This window comes from Rhea pennata, chromosome 1 (genome assembly GCF_028389875.1).
Source record: "Rhea pennata isolate bPtePen1 chromosome 1, bPtePen1.pri, whole genome shotgun sequence".
NCBI lineage: Eukaryota > Metazoa > Chordata > Aves > Rheiformes > Rheidae > Rhea > Rhea pennata.
In genome coordinates, this window is record NC_084663.1 from 50346238 (window position 1) to 50368893 (window position 22656).

At 38.0% G+C, this 22656-nt stretch overlaps 1 protein-coding gene across 1 annotated transcript; it reads left to right on the forward strand.

Moving 5' to 3' along the window:
• The first annotated feature begins 5775 nt into the window (after positions 1 to 5775).
• Positions 5776 to 22443, forward strand: METAP2 (methionyl aminopeptidase 2). Its single transcript, XM_062585532.1, has 11 exons — positions 5776 to 5998; positions 6808 to 6909; positions 10198 to 10263; positions 10620 to 10722; positions 15086 to 15247; positions 16967 to 17148; positions 17239 to 17333; positions 17416 to 17512; positions 18031 to 18134; positions 20465 to 20580; positions 21656 to 22443. Exons 1-11 carry the CDS (start codon positions 5818 to 5820, stop codon positions 21906 to 21908), a joined length of 1461 nt encoding a protein of 486 aa, XP_062441516.1. The 5' UTR covers positions 5776 to 5817; the 3' UTR covers positions 21909 to 22443.
• Positions 22444 to 22656: the final 213 nt, after the last annotated feature.

The following is a 22656-nucleotide window of genomic DNA, read 5'->3' on the forward strand; positions in this document are numbered from 1 at the left end:
GTCATGAAGCATCATTAGGAAAAAGGGGTAAAAAATGATTATAAGACATAAAGTGACTTGTGAAGGCTAATTTAAATAATAATGCCTTGTTAGTAGGCAAACCATATTGATTTCCCAACCGCAGTTTTGGGGCCAAATTAAGAGAACTTCCTGTCTGTTATCCTTATCTTACTGTCTCCTCCTTGGCACAAAAACTCCAATTTAAAGTAAATGTGAAGAAGTCTGAAATTAAACCCAATTATCCAGAAGAGTCACACCCTAGAGGAATGCTGTGTACATGAGTTCCCAATACATTAGTCAGCAGACGTGAACTTCATAAAATCTGCAAAGCTCTGCACACAGCAATGATGTGCTGTTGTCCAGTCCCTGGCAAACTAGTTGAACAAGGTTGTTACGTGGCATTCTTTAACTAATTGTTCACGATTTGCATGTTAAATATATTAAACTTGTAAAATGTTGACAACAGAAATGAACATTAGGTACCACACCTCAAGGAATTAGGGCCTAAGTATAGGACACTTACCTTCCCAGTTGTATTCCCCCAGTTCGCACTGCATGACATGGTGACAATTCTGGATCATGTGCCTCCCCATCCTGCCTTGGCCACATCCACCTCTGGACTCCTTTTTGTGTCTTTGAAATTTTTGCTGAAAATCAAGCTGACAGAAACTGTCTTGCACTCTCACCACTACTGACATAACACTATTACCTGGGAGTAAAACTTATAGGGTGAAGATCTGTCGTGAGGAAACTGAAATACGAGGACAGTTCTTCTGGTATCTTCTTGTCCCTCTCTTTCACTCTAGTTTTCATCTAAAACAAAATGAGTATTTCTGATTTGACATGGGGGGGGGTTATGTGAAGGCAGGGAGAAGGAAGAAGAGTATACTGGAAATGAAAGGAAATACCTGGTCAAAGAAATACACAGGTCCTGCCTCCACTGCTGTAGCTGTGAGCACTGGTTCCATTACTCTCTAGAATGAAGAAAGGGTGAGCACTCCAGAGAAAAATAGTTATATCAGCAGATAGTGCAAAGGAAAGGTTGTTTTTTCACACTAAAAGTGAAGCTAAGCAATTATTTTCTCTGCGAAGCCTTGAAAATCTGAATCAAATAATATAGGAATGATCACCATACAAATGAGAATACATTCATGTTTTAGTGAGGTAAAATATATGAAGTTGACTACAAATTTAAAAATCAAAGTATCAGCTTTTGATAATTCAGATTCATTCTACTAAAGATTAGTGTTTTCATGAGATAGGGCTTATAATTATTTCTGGTGATAGGTCATGTTTCTGTTAGTTTGTTATCCAAGAAAGAAGACTGCTTTCATCTGGAGGTATGACTCAGTGACTATGTCATTAAATGTGCTTTTATTTATAAAAGGTTTTCACAGCTCTATAGTATCAGAAATGGATTTGAAAGATACCACTGTGGGGACCCCTGGCTCTGTGCAGCCTTCTACGACCTACCTACAGCTGCACATAGGCACAGAGATCTGCCTTCAGGGCAGATCCTCACTGGGTCACATCTTAACGCACATACCTGCATGCCTGTGTATGTCTAATCAAACAGCTACTTAGCTTGAGAATATAGTTTTTTTGAAGCACAGGTCCACATAATTGTTTTGTTCATGTGGATCTTGTCATTTAAAAGCATTTTTATAAAATGAGCTTCAAAGGAGGCAGTAAAGCTGACTTATTGTTTCATGGCATACATTTATTCATGCAAACTGAAGCACATTTGCATTGTTCCAGTCTGAGTGTACAAATGCCAGGCCGTGATTCTCAAGGTGACTTTCAGCAGTAAAACAGATGAAATTTGCTTCTTTGCAGAAGCACTTGTTGCTTCCTTTAAAAATCTGGCCTCCAAAGGACATTGATGTTGTGAAACAAGCTGATGCAAGCCAGGATATCTGGACTACGGCGCTGTAAGTAAACTGGAGTTGGTGAAAAAAGGAAATTGCCAAGGGATGTGAAAAGAAGACCACAGCGGATAGTATTAAATGTGAATTCTTTAGCTATTTTTTGTCACTTTTAACTTTGATTCAGCTACTTTGTCTAGGTTTTAAGCAAAATCTTAGTGTATGAGTGGTTTCAGAATTAAAGAAGCTCTTTTTTCTGCTCCTGCTAAGAAAGGTACTACCTGGTACCTACAGTAAACACTATTGAGAATAATAACCAAGGAAGTACAAGTGTTCTATGTCCTCAGCAACTAATGAGGAGGGAGTACCTTTCCCTCTAGAGTACATAGATATAGTATATATTTGATCTCCTGCAGGAAACATTTTTCTTCATCTACTCTTTGTACCTAGCCTTATATTAGACCTTTACTCATAAAAACTGTCCCATTGGCTTCAATGAATTTACACAGGTAACGAAGGACTATGAGTTTCAGCCCCAAGCTGGGAAGAGAAGTATTAAAGTGTCATAAACACATAAATAATGACATTAGCTCCAGAAGTACAAACAGAAAAATAAATATAACCTCCCTCTGTTCAAACTCTTCTTGGGACTGATGTAGACCATTCACTTCCCATCCTTCCTTCCTCCCCCTCTTTCCAGGAATAAACTGCAGCTGTCAAGAGATAGCTCCCCCACTCCATTCCATCCAATTTCTTGACACGTATCTACAGTCTGAAAAAAAAAGGAAAATATAATGTACCCCAAAAGAAGCTTTTACCTGGAGATCGTAACTTCTTTTGCTAGGAAAATGGTGCAATGGAAGCTGCCTCCTTAGAAGAAGAAGAAGAGGAGGTGAGTCTCTGTGTTGTCTTTCAGGACAGAGTTTAAAGTCCTGTTGCTTGGTTACCACATGCTTTGGACTGCTCTCAACCCTTTCCTTAACTCCCCCAGCCACTGCCTGCCTTTGTCTGGGAGGTTGTTTAGGAAAAAGGAAGGACCACCGAAAGAAAAAAAAAATCAGCATCTTTCTCCAGCTAAACTTTGTTTTTACATGTCCCTTCTGTTCTGCTACCTGTTCACCTGTTTTTCTACCATGGTGTCTAGCATAATGGTGACAGAACACTGGAACAGGTTGCCCAGAGAAGTTATGGAGTCTCCCTCTGTGGAGACATTCAACACTTGCATGGACGTGATCTTATGCAATGTGCTCTAGGTGACTCTGCTTGAGCAGGAAGGGTTGGACTAGATGGTCTCCAGAGGTCCTTTCCAATCTCAACCATTCTGTGATTCTGTGACATTGGCAGATGTAGCATTTATTAATGTAAATCATATTAAATGCCAGGAACAGTTGACTGGCGATGAAGGAAGAAGGGCTAAAATTTCTGAATTGGTAATTGCACGCTACAAGGTGCAGATCACTCTTCTTGTTTCTAAGACACCCTGTCATCTTAAAAGCAGCCAGATAGGGAATCCAGAGAAGTTATCAGGCTATTCATGTTCGTGTCTGCTGTGTTCACAAGAGTCAGTTGAGGTTCTCAGTTGAGATTCTTATTCCCACTTGGCAATTTTTTCAAAGCATTCCCATGTTTACATTTTGTTTATTCATGCTGTTAACCTATTTGTTATCTGTACACTTTTACCCAGGGGCCAGATCGTGTCCAGGCAAGTGTTGAGTATCTCCAGAGAAGGAGACTCCACACCTCTCTGGGCAATCCGTTCCTGTGCTGGACACACCTGAAGCACCACCCCTGCGCAGCATGGAGCCCAACAGTCAGCCTTCCTGTGCTCATCCTGGTCCTATGAAAGGTCTGGATATATGTTTCCACATTCAAGTGTTCTTACAAGGAAAAGCATGAGGGACAGTGCTGCTGAGCCACCTCCGCAAACCAAGATAGTCTGTTTGATGAGTACTTGTGTATTAGCTTTGCCTTTTGAAGCCTTGTGCTTGCTGAGAATTGTAGCAGGTCAGGAGTGAGGACGTGTGGATGTGACTGTGTCCTCGGTCCGAGCCAAGGGGGTAGAACAGAAACGAGGAGCTGGACTCGGAGTTTGAGGGGGAGAATTTGTGCCTCAGTAAAGCACAAAGTATTACTAGTTTTCCTAAGCAAAGACTGGCTGCAAAAGGATTGGAAACCACAGCTGTGCTGGATGAAGTACACCACTATGTACTACTGTACAAATGTATCTACAGGAGGCGTTGTTAAAATACATCAACATGGAAAAAAAAGATAATCATACTTTTAGCCAACACAGTTATAGTAGTGGAGAGCCTGTGAGAAGTGCAAGACTGGTACAATAATTTTAGGAACTAAGTTGATTTAATTAAACTAGTGAAAGATGATGATTCAGGTATTTCTCTTTGGTTTTACATCATCTTAACTTCATCTTAACATCATCTTAACATACATCACTGGAGGAAATGGGACAAGACAGTACCCTCTACTGTGTTTTCTCATAGCAGAATTATCCTTTTTTTGCTTCATGGGACTTGGAACAAGTTATTTTTTTATTATTTTCCTTCAGTACAAGCTCTTTCATATGGCTTATTTTGTTCAGTGTTCTTAAGCTGTAAAATCTTAACAGTCCTAAATGCTATAAAATATTTCCTGGCAATTGTTCCTATTTAGGATTGTTATGTTTTTAATAAAATTTTCCATTTTCTATTGTATTTCCCCAAGAACGTACTTGTTGATTCACAGAGTAACTTGCCACTGTTGGCCCTCAGCCCACGCTTCTAGAATCTTCCATTGCAACAATCAGCTTGTCCGCTCTTTCCATTGACTCTCTCCAAACTAAAATCCAATTATGTGAAAATATTTTGTTACTCAAGCAGCTTTAATTGAAATCCTGCTATATTACAACAGGACTAAAAGATAGGGCTGAACCTCATCTTTATACATCTTTTCTTCCCTGCCTATACTAGGTAACCCATTCCACTCTCAACACTGGTCTGTATGTCTCACGATCTGTAACACACCTCACAAACTTCCTCTGAAGGAAATACTGTTTCAGAGTGCTGTGGAAACACTGGTACAAACGAGCAGTCGCTGTATTACAACAACTGGGGTGCAAAGCAGCCCCGAAGTCTTGAGGAAGGACAGAACTGAAGGTGGTGGGTCCGTGCAAACAAGGAACCTTTTCTTCCTCTTATTACTTCTACAGGTGGTCAAAAACCAGTGGAAGGGACTCAAATATGTCCACTCCATTTTTCATTTCTGGGAAGCACCTCTGCAAATTAGGCTGAACTGACTTGCCAGAAAGGCACTGGCACTGTGGGATCTCAAATACAGCTGGTCAGGGAATGCAGGACGGGGCAAAAAGGGCCATTGAGCCTCACCAGCATGCTCTCCCTGCCAGAGTAACACTGACCCGTGCACAATGTCACCTTGTCGTAACTCTGCTTATGTGTGAGAACTAAAAATAGGGAGCCGGCGATGTCTGAGCACAGATCTTACGGTACAAAGATCGGCGACCAGAAAGGCACTGGCCAGCCCGGCCGCACCCCGCGCCGCAGCCGGGCGCACGCCGAAGGAGCGGGCGCTACACCGGGGTTGCCGGGCCGCGGCTACCCGAGGCACAGACTGGCAGCCGGGCGCCCGGACAGGAAGCCCCGGAACAGATAGCGGGACCGCCGCTGGGCGGCTAACGGCACCTCGACCCCCGCAGCCGGGAGCGCGCACACCACGCCGCCGCCGCCGCCGCCGCCACACGGAGCGCGACCGTTGGGCCCCGACCGTTGGGCCCCGCCCCTGGCGCGCGCACGGGGCGGGGGGGGGCGGGACAGCCTGCGGTTCCTCCCGGCGGAGTCCTCCAGCCTTCCCGGCGTGCCCCGCGCTCACCATAGAGCGAGGGCGGGCCGTGCCGCTCTGTCTCTCTCGCGTCGTGGGTCGGAGGCGGCGCGGCCGCGGCGACATGGCGGGCGCGGGGCCGGCGGGCAGCGCCGCCGCCGAGGCGGAGAAGCACCTCAACGGCGAGCTGCCGCCGGAGCCCGAGGACAAGGACGGCGCGGAGGGCGGCGGGGCGGGGCTGGGCGCGGAGGAGGGCGCCAAGAAGAAGCGCAAGAAGAAGAAGAAGGGCAAAGCGGCCCCCGGGGGTGAGGGCCGGGCCGGGGCCCTGGACGGGGGGCAGCTGTGCGGGATGAGGCCTTCTGCCGCCCCGGGGGGGACTGTGAGGGCCTGCCGTGCGCCCTGGCGGTGGGGTGATGGGCGCCGCCGAGGCCGCTGTCCCGGCGGCTGTGCGGGCTGAGGAAGCCCCCGCAGCGAGGGGGTCTCCTACACCCCCGCCATCAGGAGGCTGCTCCTGGCCTTCAGCAGCCGGCAGGTCGGCGTGAGGGATGTGCTCCCCGCTGCTGTGCGCCCCGGAGAAGCCACCCCGTCCCTCGTACCCTCCCTTGCCCTGAGGGGGAACGGGCGGAAAACTGCTGCTTGAAAAGCCGTCCCGCACGGCGGTGTCTCCGTACCCCTCCCATGCTCTCGGAGAGGTCTGGAGCAAGTCTGGGCAAATAGAGCAAAGGAGCTACGATTTGGGCTTGGGTTTGTTTTAGCAAGCGAGCAGTTAGTGATGATCGTACTATGTGTTTGTAATTATCTGCTTTACACCCTTATTATGTCGCTAGAGCAGGCTGGTGCTAAGGTGAGCAGAGTTGGTTACTGTAGCAGAAAAAAGTGATCAGAAGTGTTTGGATAATGTCACCTTTATATTCAAGTTTTAGTAATGGCACCTGTCACTTTGGGCCCTACGGTTGTGCACTTGACACACTGGACTTGCTTGGGGGAAAAAAGACATGCTCTGTTATCTGTTGGATGAGGTGAAGCACAGTATTTCTGTACAGACTTAGAGCTTATTGTATACAAACATAGAGCTATACTTCTCTATTAAGTCATGTTTTAATTTTACAAGCAGGACAGGAAACAGATAAAGAAATGGAAAATGCCCTTGATGATGTAGCAAAGCAGTTGGATAAACAAACATTGGAAGAGAAAGAAAAAGATGATGATGATGAAGGCAAGTGTAACTTTTTTTTTTCCTTTAACACTTCCACTTTCAATCTTTTTTCAGACTCCCATTTTAACATACATTGTACAGGTGTCTGAGTTTTTCTTTTTTTTTTCTTCTCCAGTGATTTTAGGGAAGATAAGATAACCATGCTATGTATATCTTTTTTTGGTAACAATTCAGCCTTTTATATGTGTATATGTGTGTGTATAATGTATGTGTATGTGCTTAAAAATGTGGTAACAGGTTTGTTAAAGACTTGTTTTCCTATGGTTTTATTGTGGAGAAATGTTTAGCTTCAGAGAAGGCAAGTTGTAAATCATTCTCACTTGCAATACCATTTGCAGTGTAAGTTTATGTTTCAAATTGAGTTCTTATTCTTGACTTTAAACAAAACATGCAGTGAAATTTGAGACAATGCATTTTAAATGATATACCATCTTAACCTTCAAAAATTACTTGAAACAAAACATTTCTCTATAATCTTGTTTTTTTTTTTTTCATTAAAACTGAAGTGTGGAGGGATTAATACATAAACAAGGCATACACCTCACATGTTGCCAATGCTACACAACTGAAATTTTAAACAATACCTTGGAAATGTCTAGTACTGAAATCCAGATTAGATGGGTCTCTTATGTAGGCATTTCAGGTAGAAATGCTGTATTGTCTTTGTTTTGAGGAGTGGTTTCTATTAAAAATTAACCTTGGCTCAGCATCCTGAAATACTTCTTTTCATTTTGTTCGGAAAACTTTTTAGCAGACTATTGCTGGGATTCATCATTCCAGGCTGTAAAAAAATTAGATGTAGAAGTAAGAAAAACCTGAAATGATTAATTATTTATAATTTTATATATGCCAACATACTTAATCTATGTATAGTACCCAGTTCTATGTAATTAGTATTTCTAGAACTATATAGTGATGGATTATTCTTATGATGTATTTCAGGTAACAGAGTTGAAAGGTCGTTAATATAATGTATGTTTTACCCTGCTTGCAACTAAGCCAGGAAGTATTGAGGAGGATAGTGAAAAATTCTTGCAGTGAAGAGCATATTTGAAAATGATTAAAATAGTTGCCGTTCCATTTCAAGAGAAGTAATTTTTCATAGATGAAGTGCTATGTTCTCATAGGCTTTTTACAGTGCAAGCATTAGCAAATATTTAAGATTTTTTTTTTTGGAAAATTTAATATCTCTGAAATAATAATCTTATTGTCCACATTTGACATGAGTATATTTTCAAAAAAGGGACAATATTTTTGCAGAAGAATTGCTCTGATATTTTTTGAAGACTACTGTGTGTTATTGCCTGCACCAGTTTTTGCTACTTGCCGTCTAATACTTTTGTGGGTTTAGAGGCATTGCTTAAGACATGGTGCTGCAGTTAGAGTAAAAACAACAAAATATCTTTTTCTTTTCCCTCTACCCAATAAAATTCCTAGCTGAGTGATCTCAGAAATAACATTGTACGCCTTTTGAAAGATGAGAGAGATTAGGAAGTGCTCTCCAGGTTTTCACCGCACCATTAAAATGTGCTGATAAGTAACATCTATGCATGAAATTAGTTACAGTTTAATTGAATATCTATACCAAAATGGTGTAACGACAGGCTTCAGTTTCACAAAGATATAAGATTGCTTTTTTGGTGCATGTTTTTTTCAATGTGAGCTAAACAGCCTGAAGACGAATGAGGTGTTAGTCAGATGCAGTAGTTACATATCTGGCATCACAGTTGGTCTGCAGCAGTCTTCAAGGATCTGAAAGCATAGGCCCAGTTAGTCTGGCTTGCTAATTGGCAGATTCACGTGCAGTGACATATGAAAAAGCCATAATAAGCAAATAGCAACAGACAAAATTTAAGAAATGTTGTTGGCATTTGTAGTTCTGGCCTAGGGTTCTAAAAATACCCATAAATCACTTGATGAATGAACTGGAGTCATGTCTAATTTATTTCTTGGTGAATGGTTGGAGCATAGTCAAGGTCAAGAGAAATGTGGTAAAGTTACTGTATTATATATTATAATGAAACACATATATGGTGTTAAGTATTAATCAACTGCCTGGTAAACGTGTTAATGGAGCCTGGTAGTCTGAACTAAATTGCAGTTACAAAACACACCTGCAAATTCTTTTTTGAAGATTTCAAAATGAGATACTTAATGCTGATAGGAATTTGAAGGGTGCACTACTGAAATTTGCCCCAGTGGCAGGATTACAGGAGTCACTACCTTATAAAATTCAGATGACATTGTCCATCATAAAAGGCTTGAAAATCTAGTGTCAGGAACAGCTGGACATTTGTTTAAAAAATAACAAATATAGGATTCTGTGTAAATGCATTCAGAACAGCAGTACTTTGCCTTGATTGATTCTAGAAGTTCTTACAATTTTACTGTTTGCTTTAAATAATTGCAGTGTTCTAAATGCAGCTGGCTAGTACATACACATTTTGAAATTGGCTCATGGTTAGCTCCAGAAGGTGTCATTAGATAGTATCCTATTAAGATAAATAAGTGTTAAAGGTAGTCAGACATAATGCCCACAGGGATATTGTCATCTCTGAAAGGTGACCGTTCTGTAGTTTGGCTGATTCTTGTTGCTTGCATACTGTGCTTTGCAGTGATACCTCCTGTAGGCACTGGTTTTGTCCAGTGCTGGTTGTGACTTTTCCTGTATTTCCAAATATAGCTCCGTTCTGAGACGACTGCTGTTATCTTTACTTTTTTTTCCTCTTCTCTTTCCAGATGAGTGTTAAAGTTACCTGTAGATAAGGCATCAGAAGATTGGCTTGAAGCATGAGTTCCTAGCTTTTAGCTGTAGTATCTAATATGGTTCTGCCTTATGTGCTCCAGCTTCTCTTTGGGTAAATTAAGAGCAGACAAATTTGAAATAGACTTACTGAAAACTTTCTCTTCAAGCTTCTCTTTTTCTGGTTGCTGATATATTTGGGGTCATTAACACTAAGGAGGCAATTGGAAAGGTGATCTAGTAGCAATACTTTAAGAAGTGTTTTCTTACGTCTGTGTTCAGTCTGGGAAGGAACCTGAAAATGCTAGTGTCTTGGTGGCAGCTTCTAGCTGTCCTTTTCCTTTCCTTTTTTTTTTTTTTTAATCCATTTCTTTTTACACGTTTGGGAGCTTACAATAAATCGGTAAATCATTGGATTTAAATCTTCCAAAGTAAAAGAAGTGTTTGATCCAGATAGTCTCAGATAGTTTTGCATCTCATTCAAAATTGTTTGATTCTTTCTGTCTGTTTTACGTTCATCTGAGCACTTTTTTTTTTCCCTGTAGATGGAGATGGTGAAGGAGATGGAGCAACAGGGAAAAAAAAGAAGAAGAAGAAAAAGAAGAAAGGACGTAGGTATCGAGCACAAAAAAAAAGAAAGACTTCTTGAGTTTTCAGTAAAATCTGTCAAAGTGCTGTTGTGGCAATTGAAACAAACTTTGGGATGCAGTTTGGGTTCTCAGGCCAAGTCTAGCTGAAATTTCTTCTTTCTGGTATCCCTGAATGCCAGCTTTCAGGGATGCCAGCTTCAAGCGTTGACAAAATGAAGTCATTTGAGGACATTGTGATGTGATGTCTCCTGGGTAAAAGCCCAAATCCTACTAAGATGATCTTAAATTGTGTTGTTTAATTTTTCTTACAGTTGAAATGAGGTGCTTAAAATTTCCAATGTACCATTTGTAAAACTTTCTTAAATTATACTCAACAGCAAAGGTCCAGACAGATCCACCTTCTATTCCAATATGTGATCTATATCCCAGCAATGTATTCCCAAAGGGTGAAGAATGTGAATATCCATCAACACAGGATGGGTAAGTATTTGAAACTTAAAAAATAAATACTGTCATCTGCAAGTGCAGAGTTGCAAACTGTTAATATACAACTAAATGGATAAACGAAGTGATTTGTAATTTTTTTTTTTTACTGGATCATCTAACAACTAAAAGTCTTTAGGCCAGAAATGTTCCTCCCTATCTACTCTTTTAATTAAAGTACAGGCTATATGAGCAGAATTGCCCTGAGACAGGGAACTTTGGGACCAACATGGCACTAAGAGATTGTAAGAAAAAAAACTTGTATGAAGGCTCAAAATTTAGCAAGATGACTGTTATACAACAGTTTTGGGTGAGATTTTCTCACATGGTCTGTCAGAGTATGGAATAGAGAGGGATTTTAATCATAAAATAGCTACATCTTTCTAGTATATCTTTTTTAAGATAGCTGAGCCATGTTTGCATCTTCAGTGACTTTTTTTTTCTTATTAAAGAAGTAAAATATACCTAGAGGGAAGATATATCGTGCAAAGAGACTTGGATGGCAACTGTAGTGTGTGGCAATTGCGGAGTGTGAATAAATCTATTGCTGATTAACTGAGAACATGGCTACATTTGTTGAAAAAATTTTTTACTAAATAATTTTCCCAACTTAGGGGGATGTGAGCCAGTAATAAATGAGGTGCCAGACCATAACCTGCCAGGAAAATAGTTTTATTGTCTTAAAATTAATGAGATAGAACAAATAAGTTTTGTTTTAATAACCTTAATCAAAACCAAAATTGATGTTCTATGTAAGTCAGTTGAACGAAATTTGTTGCTGTGACTTGAGCCAGTTAAAAGTCAAGTCTTCGCTCCTGCTTGTTAATCTTTCCTTCCCACCCCCATTATATAAATTTATGGGGCGTGTTTTGTGTTCATTTGATATAAATAAAAATGGAATATAATTGAGATGTTTCAGGTCATAATAAAGAAATAAAAGGAAGATAATAGAATATTTCTGTGTAGAAAACATCCAAACTATCTGTATCTAAACTTGTAGTTGGATGTCTGCTGAGAACTGGAAACTAATAGCTTTCCTCACTGCTTTTTTGGTAGAGGCATGTCAATCTCAGAGCCTGAGAGAAGTTAATGGAAAAAGCTTAAGTGTTATATTGTGTGCTTGGCTTCTCTTTATCTTTTGATTATATAGATAGGATCACTAAAACTGTCTTCCACAATTCATAGAGATATGTGTGAATAATGTGCTGTTTTACTGAACAAGCAACAGTTTCTAGTAGTCTACAAGAACGGAGATTGGCATCCATGTGTTTTCACAGGGTACTGTTTCATTATGTGTTTTGTTAGGAACTAGATTATACCATCCAAACTCAAGGAGTTTCTTTACATATATATATATATAAGGAGTATTATGAAAGACCACTTTTTATTGACTGGAGGGAAAAATCAGTGTGAATTGCATGAAAATCTGAATGAAAAGACTTGAGTTTGATTCTGAAGACTTCCAAGGAAGTTTTGAATCAAAACTCAGATAGCTTCAAAAAAAGTAGAAAATATTTATATTTTGGAAAGCATTGTTTATTTTTCAAGAAGTGATTTCTTCTTCAGGATCAAATGATTTTGGAACTTCTATGGGTTGTATAAAGCCAGGGCCTATTTCTGATAGTGTAAGCAACATAGTTAAGATTTCAGTACATCCTATAAAATATGTTCAGATGTTCACAGATGATGCAGTTTCGGTTTTGTGAGATTAATTTTTTTTTGTGGAACACTCCCCCCCTCCTTAATGACTCCAATTTGATCACAAGACATGTTCGTATTTATTTATAAATGACTGCCTTGTTTGATTGTACAATATTAACATGCTAATGGTAGGACTTTCACAGGGTGGTCTTGAAGGGCTGACCCAGAAAAGACTTTTTCTGTCCTTAGGAACTAAGCGTTTGCCTATACATATGTATGCCACATTCAGAATGATATGTTTTAATGAAATTGTTACAAACACATCATCCATAAATATTAATTTATTAACAGACAACATGTACAATTTTTACACCTCAGTTATGCAGCCAACTATTGAAGTTTAAATGGTTTACTCTGATTTTACTACTATTTATTTAAAATAAGCTTTTTCTAAGTGTTTTTAAGTGGGGCATCTTTTCTGTACCAAGAATATTCTATAGTTAGAGAAGAACATATTCTTCTAAGGCACTTGAAAAAGTTTATTTTTGTAATTCCTTTAAAGCAAATATATGCTTAGTTTTGTTCTTTTTAATTTAAATAATAAATTATGTACTGCTTTAGGATTTCATAGCATAAGCAGCTACTTAAGTGAGTAGTTGACATGTGTCAGAATATTTCTTATTCTGAATAATAGTTTCATTTTATATGCTTGTGAAGCATTTTTGTTTTCATCCTACACTTACATTTTTTCTCTTTTATTCTTAACCCTCACATGCTTTTAAAAGTTGCCTCTCATCAACCTAGGATTATACTTTGTGTGGGAAGTTGAAATAAAATCAATTTCATTCAGTTTTAGGGTGAAGAATAGTGAATTGGTACATATATAAACAACAGACTTAACAGCTGGGGTTTTTTTTTCATCTTCAGTTCTGTCAGATTTGCACTTTTGTTAAAGACATCTGAATTTGAAATGACTCTGCACGGACGACAAAGTCTATAAGCAATATTTCATTATATGAGTATTTTGGTATAGCTGGCTTACATTCTTGCCCCACATCGCTGGGTGTTTGTTTCTGCCCCTGTGCTGTTATGTGGGTTAAAATAATCTAAGGGAATTCTTATCTAGGATTCTTGCTTTGGATCACTAAAATCCAATTTACAGCACAATCCTGTAGAGATGTAGCAGCACAAAATGAGGACTATGAACTGGACTGTAAAGGTGGGAACAAATGGCTTGGAGCAAGAGGTGAACTTCTTACACTGGCTTGCATGGAAGCCAGCACATCAGGAAACTTGGTTCTCAGGAAGGCTTGTTATCTACTCGTGTACCTGTTTAGAGGTCTTGGTGTTTGGTGTCAGACTAGTGTCTGTTCGCTTGATTTTCGTATCTCCTGAAGTGCTTAGGCCCATTTCTTGTGACCCCTTTTCCTGAGCTTCTGGATCTCAGTGGCACAACTCCGGCAGCAAACAGCTTTGGGTCTGGTGCATTTTTTTTTTTTTAATGTAAAAGACCTCTGTTTTGCCCCCTAATTCTCTCTATAGTGGGAATATGCGCTGGGAATATAGTATGATGGAGCTAGGACAGCTCCCTGCCAACTTTCTGGAGCTTGCACTTTGGTCTCTTGACTGATGGCTGAAATTCTCCCTGCAGCTCTTGCTACTGGATACTCACAGAGTAAGGGAACTTCTCAGAAAAGTAACTGTGGAGGGTGTGTGTTTTTTTTTTTTTTTTTTTTTTTTTCCACTGCTATTTGAAAAGGAGGAATTTCAGGGGATGCAAGCAGAAGGGTCTCAAAATACTCGGATCCTGTGGTCATCCTAAGAAAAATGTTATGGAAGAGCTTGTTATCCTTTATTTTCTTAGGTCTGCTTTAGGAATGCAGGTCTCTTCACACTGTATAAATATTCAGTTCAAAATAAGTTCAAAAAACTTGCAGGGCATATTTTCTTGGCTCACTCTCGCACCTGTTCTTTGGCTGTGAAGGAAACTCTTAGAGCAGAGGGCTTACATGAAAGACGTAACTGCATTTCTGTGTTTCAGACAGTTATTCTTTAATTTATTCTGTTACTAGCTTGGAATCAGCCCACTTAAATAAATATGAAAGTTAATTTAGAAATTCAGAAACATGAGAGCAAGTTGCAGGATACTTCAGCATCTTCAGTCTATCTTGTCCATTGTCCTTTTCCTTCAGTGACCTATCTGTAGGATAGGGGTTTGCAGATTTGTACTGGTTTTAGTAGTATTTGTTTTGCAGAGCATGCACAGAGCTATTTGAATTGTCACTACATTTTTTTGTGTGTGTGTCATTACAGGGCCTCCAGCTTCACCATTCAAACTGTATACCTACTTTTTAGTTATAGGAAGGTGGGGTTTATTTTTTAAGTTAAATTCGGACAATGGATAGAGTGCTTTAAATTATGTATTTTCTTGGAACCTTACTTGCGTGTTTTTTGCATAATAAAAGAATATTCAAAAGTAATCTTGTATTTAGTCTTCTATTCAAAACTTTTTGTATTTATTCTACGATCCTATCAAAGAGCCAAAATAAGTGGTGTTCTCTTGGAACAAATGTTAACTTGCTGTCCAGCAAATACAGAGAGAATGTGAACAAAGTCATTTCCCAGCAAGTGTCATAGTTGCTATGTACTGCGTTAGGTATTGTAACGACTACTGTAGTTAAAGTTACAATAACTTTTCATAACACTATTTATTTTAAAGGCGTACTGCTGCTTGGAGAACAACTAGTGAAGAAAAAAAGGCACTAGATCAAGCCAGTGAGGAAATCTGGAATGATTTTCGGGAAGCTGCAGAGGCACACAGACAAGTGAGGAAATACGTTATGAGCTGGATAAGGCCTGGAATGACGATGATAGAAATCTGGTGAGGACACAGGGCTTCTCAAAGAACTCCTTTATAGATTTTTTTTTTTCCCTTCCTCAGAGAGAATCTCAATTTTGTGTACTTAATGGTTTGCATCAGGAGTTTTGTAGAGGTTTTTGTTCAAAGCACTCAACCAGTATCCTGAATTCATTCCTTTTAGTTTCTTCTATTAACATATTATTAGTTTATGCAGCTTTACAGGGCCTGTGATGATAATGAATTTCAAACTTGGCTTTCAGTTATGTTAAGTAGGTGTGCTTGATTTTTTTTTCTTTTTAATTGTTCTGTTCTTCTGCTACTCTTGTATGTAAGTTCTCCAGTGATGCCAAGAGAAGCAGCAATAGCAGTTGTTTAAAATAAAACAAAAAACAAAAAAACCTCAACCTTTGCCAGAATTGTCAGTGAAATACTATGTGGATTAGCAGTGCAGGTGCAGCCTGAGGCTGGAAGTTGGGGAAGAGGCATGCAGACTGCATGGGGACACGCTCAGTCCCAAGACGGGAGCTTTTTATCTATATTTCGTCCTCACTGACTGATGTTTCTGGGGAAATGCAAAAACATTTCTTCCTGTTAATCTCCAGTAGATCATAAATAACTGAACAAGTTGGTTAATATAAACATTCATTTGGTAAAAGTTTAAAGAGAATAATTAGCCTAAACCTTTATTGACTCTTTTACTTCTTTTTCCATCCTTCAGTTTAACTGGAATTAATGTCAACTGGCCAGATATGCACAGATCCAAAAATCAGCTGCTTTCTGCCTGATACAAGTAAGGACTGTGCTGACAAGAGCAGGATAGGAAGAAAGCTAATCAGAGCTGACTGAGAGTAACTGTGTGAGGGCAATGGAAGGAAATAATATGCCATCAGGGAAGGTGGAAGACAGCTGTCTTTTGTAATCATTAGACTGGCTGAAACAAATCTCTCATGTTAAATTCTACTGCTCGACTGTTTTAGTTAAAAGCTCTCAATTTTTTCTCAAAACATGACTTTTCTTCCTAGAATACTTCAGACTATGGGGACTTGTCATATAAAATAAGCTTTTATTTTTTTCAGACTACTCTGAATGAATAGCTTTCTTAAATGGAATCGGAGTATGTTGCACTGATATGAGTTGTCGTTTACACTATTTACTATAACTGTCTGTAGGACTATGCACTAGTGTTCTTATATCTGTAGCTTTCCAATGGTTAAAAGCTTGAAAGTAGAGAAAACAAAACCCAAGGACAAATGTTAGTTTCATAGATTTTTATTTTATCCTAGCTACTGCTTGAAATTAAAAAAAAAAAATTGTTTTAATTGGAAAAATTTTGGATGAATGGAAGGACTGTACATTCACATTCTTAACAGTTACTAGGCTATAACTTTTTTTTTTCTTTCCCCTAAGCTTTAATTATACAACTTCTATTTCTCTGGTAGAACGGATTAAACGTACTTTGGAAACTATGTGTACTTTACATTTAGATTAAAAGACTGAGGCTTTTTTTTTTGCCTAAGGAAAAAGTAGAAGAAGCAACACAGCTGAAGATCACTGTCTTGTACTTATTTTTTTTCCACTTTAGGGTCTCCTTCTAGTTAGTATACAAATACTTTTAGAAGTACGTTTGCTTGACTATTTTTCTGAATTTTTATTCTTGGATTAATTTATTAAAGTTATCATAAAATATACTAAGGATAACTGCTGTGGTTTTTTTTTCTTCTCCCTCCTTCCTGCCCTTAGTGAAAAACTAGAAGACTGTTCACGTAAGCTGATAAAAGAAAATGGTCTAAACGCAGGTCTAGCGTTTCCTACTGGGTGTTCTCTGAATAACTGTGCCGCCCACTACACTCCCAACGCTGGTGATCCGACAGTGCTACAGTATGACGATATTTGCAAAATAGATTTTGGGACGCACATTAGTGGTTAGTTTTTACTTACTTATGAACTAAATATTTTTTTAAACATTCTTCAGCACAGAGACTGTGAAGCTCATTAACTTCTGTTGATTTCAGGTCGTATTATTGACTGCGCTTTTACAGTCACATTCAATCCAAAATATGACAGACTATTACAAGCAGTAAAGGATGCCACTAACACTGGAATAAAGGTATGATCATTATAGAAGTTACCAAGTCTTTTAAAATAAGCTTTGCAATAATTTTTCATTTATAGTTTCACCTTATTTTCAGTGTGCTGGAATAGATGTGCGTCTCTGTGATGTTGGGGAGGCCATCCAAGAGGTTATGGAGTCTTATGAGGTTGAAATTGATGGCAAAACATATCAAGGCAAGTTTTTTTTCTTTTTAAGTGAGGATAGCTATCTTCACGTAATGTTTGTACAAATACTGATTTATTTGTATTGTATTGAAAAAACCTTTGTACAAGAAGCATGATATGAGTAACTTGGCTAAATACATGTTTCTACCCGATTTGCTGTACTCTGGGGAAATGTGCTTCTTGGCTTATCCTTGCAAATATTCTAAGTGCTGTATCTTTATCAGATAAGAGCTGAACAACTGTTTTTTAAAATACACAAATAATGTGATACTTGCTATTTGACTTTATTGATAACATTTTCTATTAGTGGAATTACTAATCTTTAATAATGAAGCTGTGATACAGTATGTGAAATTAACTTGTATCTTTTCTAAAATTGTACAGGAGGGCTGTTCAGCCCCTCTGCAGTATTGCAATATGAAGAGTCACTGTCATACTGTTAGAATGGGCTAATAGAGTAATTTGCATTGATGTATTTAACATTTGTTAGGGAATTACCTGTGTATTTTTTTTCCCCCCCCAAAAAGTGAAACCAATTCGCAATCTGAATGGACACTCAATTGGGCCATACAGGATACATGCTGGAAAAACAGTGCCCATTGTGAAAGGAGGAGAAGCAACAAGAATGGAGGTAAAAAATGTTCTTAAATCTTTGTTAAGTTTCTGTAAATGTCACTTTGAAATGTCATGAGGAAATATTTCCTCATGTATTTTCCTTGTGTACTATTTGTGATCCTGGTGAACAATAACACTAGAAGACAACCTTGCTTTACTTTGCAGTACTTCTGTGAAAGAGCAGTTGGTTTTGAGACTTTCCCATCTCAGTGGCTCAGGGTTTCTCTGTTTACCCCTACTAGTATGCCTAACACTCTGAAATTGGAGTCTTGGAAATTCACTATAAAAGCTTGAAATCTGAATTGCATTAGTGGTGCTTAAGGAAACTCTTGGATGTTCACTTTTGAATATGTAAGCATTACTTAAAGTGTTGCAATGTTACACCTAGGAACAGGAAAAAAGGACAGGAATTCAAATTTTGGGATGAACTTGAGAGCCTGGAGGTGCCACCAAAGATGTTTGGACTTGCCACTCGTTCACCTTTTTTATGTCTGTTTGTTCTGTAATTAAAAAGACAAAATAACAAGCTTCTCTTATTCAAGGTATTGTTGAGAAATACTTCTGTAGCATCGTGGCTATGACTGACATTTTGCAAATACAATTACGTATCATCTCTTCCTTGAAAAGCTTCCAGTGCAGTTTTTCTTTCCAGATGCAAAATGATTGAGCATATTTCTAGTTAGTGTGAGAAGCTAGATGAAAAATGTGATTTGAATAGTATTTTGGAGCAGAGGAAGAGAAATCACTGCATAATGAGGGAAATTGTGCCAGAGAAAGGCAGCATTAAAATACGTAACCTCAGATTTATCGATTTAAAATTTTGATGTAAGCTTGGATTCTGACAAGATAAGTTTTATTTAGAAGATCAATAATGGGGTAAGAAGCTTTAAGTCTGGTTCAGCAATGGTCATTAAGTAAGCTTATCAAAGTACACAAAACTTTCAAGAGCTGAACAGGAGCAGAAAGGGACTAGGAAAAATTTTTGTTGTTGTTTAAGTAGGCTCACTCCCATCACCCAAAACTTATAGTTGTTGATCACCTGGTTAATGATGTGAGCAAAAAGATGAAGCTGTAACTATCCTCTTATTTCTAGGAGTGTGTAGAAAGGATTACAGAGCATTAGGAAAGCAAAGTGGAAAAAGCTTGTCATGACCTTGTTTTAACTTTGTGAGTGCCTAGGTCTTGTACGTCGTCTATCATTGCTACATTATTAGTATAAAACTTTTTCTCTAAACAAATTTTAAAGATTTCAGAGCTTTGGGGACTGTTTTTAATTGATTATGCAAACACTGGGGAGAAGACTTTTTAAAAATTTCTTTAACTTCTATGAGTTACTTAGGACACAATTTTACATCATTAAAGGCTGAGTTTAGCCTATGAAGAATGTAGAGCACTGCCAACTCTTACCGTACTGCTTTAATTATAATATCGGAATACAATTTAGTGAATTTTTGTGACAGGGGAATTTTTTTTTTTTTTTTCCTGAACAAGTCAGTGGGAAGTGACTCTTTTGGTGACGGTTTAATTAAATCAGTTGAGTATTCAAGGCATCTTTAAGAACTTATCTTGAATTGGAAATCCATGTTACTGTTTTCCATATGAATTCTTATTTGGGGATTGTGGCTTTTGAAGTTGCCTGATTAACAGATAAATGCAGTTGTATTTTTCAGTTTACGTTTGATACCTTGTCCTGTTAAACTCCTTTCACAGTCCTACTGTTTGGGATATGTGAATACGCTTGGCAAAAATGAGATTATATAATGGCATTTCAATACGCTCTTGGCTAGAATTTTGATAATGCCCTTGCAGATATATATCACCTTCATTTCTTGAAGAAATTCATCTTGTGGAGTGGAAATGAGCAGGTTAAGTTTTTATACTAGCAGCTGTTATCAGAAAATTCTTGCAGAAATTGAGCAGAAAGTGCTTCAGTGCAGTAAGTCTTTGTAATCAACGTGTTTGCTATATCTACATTACACATTTCCTAGGACTTTTATCTGAATAGTACAGAACTATTTCCAGTTAAACAAATATTTTGCAGCAGAATGTAGTTTCTTAGCTGTGTTTAGATAATACACTTTGTCAATACTTTTAACTGCAATGACTTTGAGAAATAGTGTGTTTAGAAAAATGCTGATATTTATGGCTTGAAATAAATAAAACAGTATTAATATCTGATTATTTGGAGATAACTAACTTTACCACTGTGTGAAATTACTGTATTGTTTTCTCTACATTGATTCACATTTAATTTATTGTATGCATAAGTTGTAATACTGAGATCATTGTATCAAAACAGCAACGTTTTACTTATTTTCATATTGTAACTTTTTTTTTTTTTTGTAGGAAGGTGAAGTATATGCTATAGAAACCTTTGGTAGCACAGGAAAGGGTGTTGTTCATGATGATATGGAGTGTTCTCATTATATGAAGAACTTTGATGTTGGGCATGTGCCAATAAGGTTGGATTTTTGTTGTTGTTCTTATATAGCACTAGAGCTGTCACCTTTTTATAGTTCAGATTTGATACAGCACAATTCTGTGCTAATTTTAAGGCTGTCAAGAGGACTCAAAAACGGTCCTCTGATAGTAATATTCTTATTATAAAACAGCAAAATGCTCTAAAACAAGCATTTGTGTGTACTATGCTCTGATTATAAGTGTGGAATAATACAAAATATTCCAAAGAATATAGAAATGAAATACATACATGATGCCTTCACAAATCTAAAGTAGTTTTTAAATTTTCTTGTCATTAATAAGCTTTACAATAGTTATATTAATAATATGTGTATGATAGTATATTATTATACGTTAAATATATAATAACCCCTTTACCAACATCTTTAATAAAGATTGTGGCACACCAGTATATTCTGGGAAAAGTCCTATTAAACTATTCAGGTCATCTGTTTTGATTGTTTAGGTGTTTTGTGGTTTGTAAGGCCGTGGTTTAGTGTATTGTTGTAAAATAAAACTAGTTTTAATTTTTTAGTTTCCATTAAGCAATGCCAATAAAAGCATTAAGTAGTAGCACTTCTAGAAATGCAACATATTTTTGGAACTGAAGACTATTAGGGTTAGAAATAAAAATTGACTTCAAAAGTAAAACTTCAAAGTTCTAACTACCAAGCTTATTCCTGAATAAGTGTAGAATATTAAGCATTTTGGATCAGGAGGAATTCTGTTTTTCTCTATAAAATGAATCAACCTTTAAGGTAACTGTTCCTTTAGTTTTGTTTGGGATGTTAGATGGGGATATATTCATAATTTAATATTTTTCTGTTTGGAAAGGTTGGCCAGTGTGTTTGGCAGCATTCAGGTTTGTTTTGAAGGATATCTTTCTGCAACGGGAAGGTATACTTTTGTTTGTGACAGCATTTTTAATTGATGTAGAAAGGCATCCCAAGACTGTGCAGTCTTAAAATACCTTGAAATTTAAAACTTTTCTTAGTTGGTGGGCTTTTTCTTGTAGTGAATGTTTGGTGGCGATACCTCTGCTATCAGTCAGATGTTTTCCTCTCTTTCCCCCCCCAGACTTCCAAGAGCAAAACACTTGCTAAACGTTATCAACGAAAACTTCGGTACTCTTGCCTTCTGCCGCAGATGGCTAGATCGCCTGGGAGAGAGTAAATACCTAATGGCGTTGAAGAATCTGTGTGACTTGGGTATAGTGGATCCATATCCTCCCTTATGCGACATTAAAGGCTCGTACACGGCACAGTTTGAGCATACTATACTGTTGCGCCCAACGTGCAAAGAAGTTGTCAGCAGAGGAGATGACTACTAAACTCAAAGCCACCTCAGCACCTTTATACTTTAGGCTTTATTGGAACATATACCAGAATTAATTTGCAACATATTGTCTGTTTTAACAGTGGACTGATGTAATACTTTCCGTATTTGGAAAGGAAGGAATTTAATGAAAGGCAAGTCTTCTAATGTAACTAACCAAGGAAAAAGCTTTCAGGCCTTTAGAAATATTTCAAAAGTTACTTATTTTTTCTGTTCAGGGAAATATGTGCTATAAAACTTAATTTTTAGTTTGGAATGAGTTATACATTTTGTTTTGAACCTTTATGATAAAAGATGCTTTTCAAATATTTATATTACCATATTCTTACTTGAATGCTTCAAATGACTACACCTGATTTCTGCGCCTAAGTCCTCTATGATACTGCCTTTTAAACTTCCTGGAATCCATTTTGTAAAAAATAAAGACAAATTTTCAGATCTAAAAATATATATACTTTTTAAAAGTCTGGTTATGATTCTGGTCAGGAGTCTTCTGGGAAACTGCTCTATTAAATATTTTACAAACCTGATTTGCTATTTTTTGTCTTGAAACTGGAATTGTCTCACCCTTTATGTGAAATTTGACACTTCTCTGCTTATTTAGTGTTGTCTGTGCTGGAATACAGAGCATGTCATGCGCTCTTGGGAGGATAGAGTGTGACAACTTCAGCAGAGGTGTATGGTGTGATTTGGTTTTGAGTATGTCAGTCAACCATGTATTAGATTGTCAAATGCATTTTGAT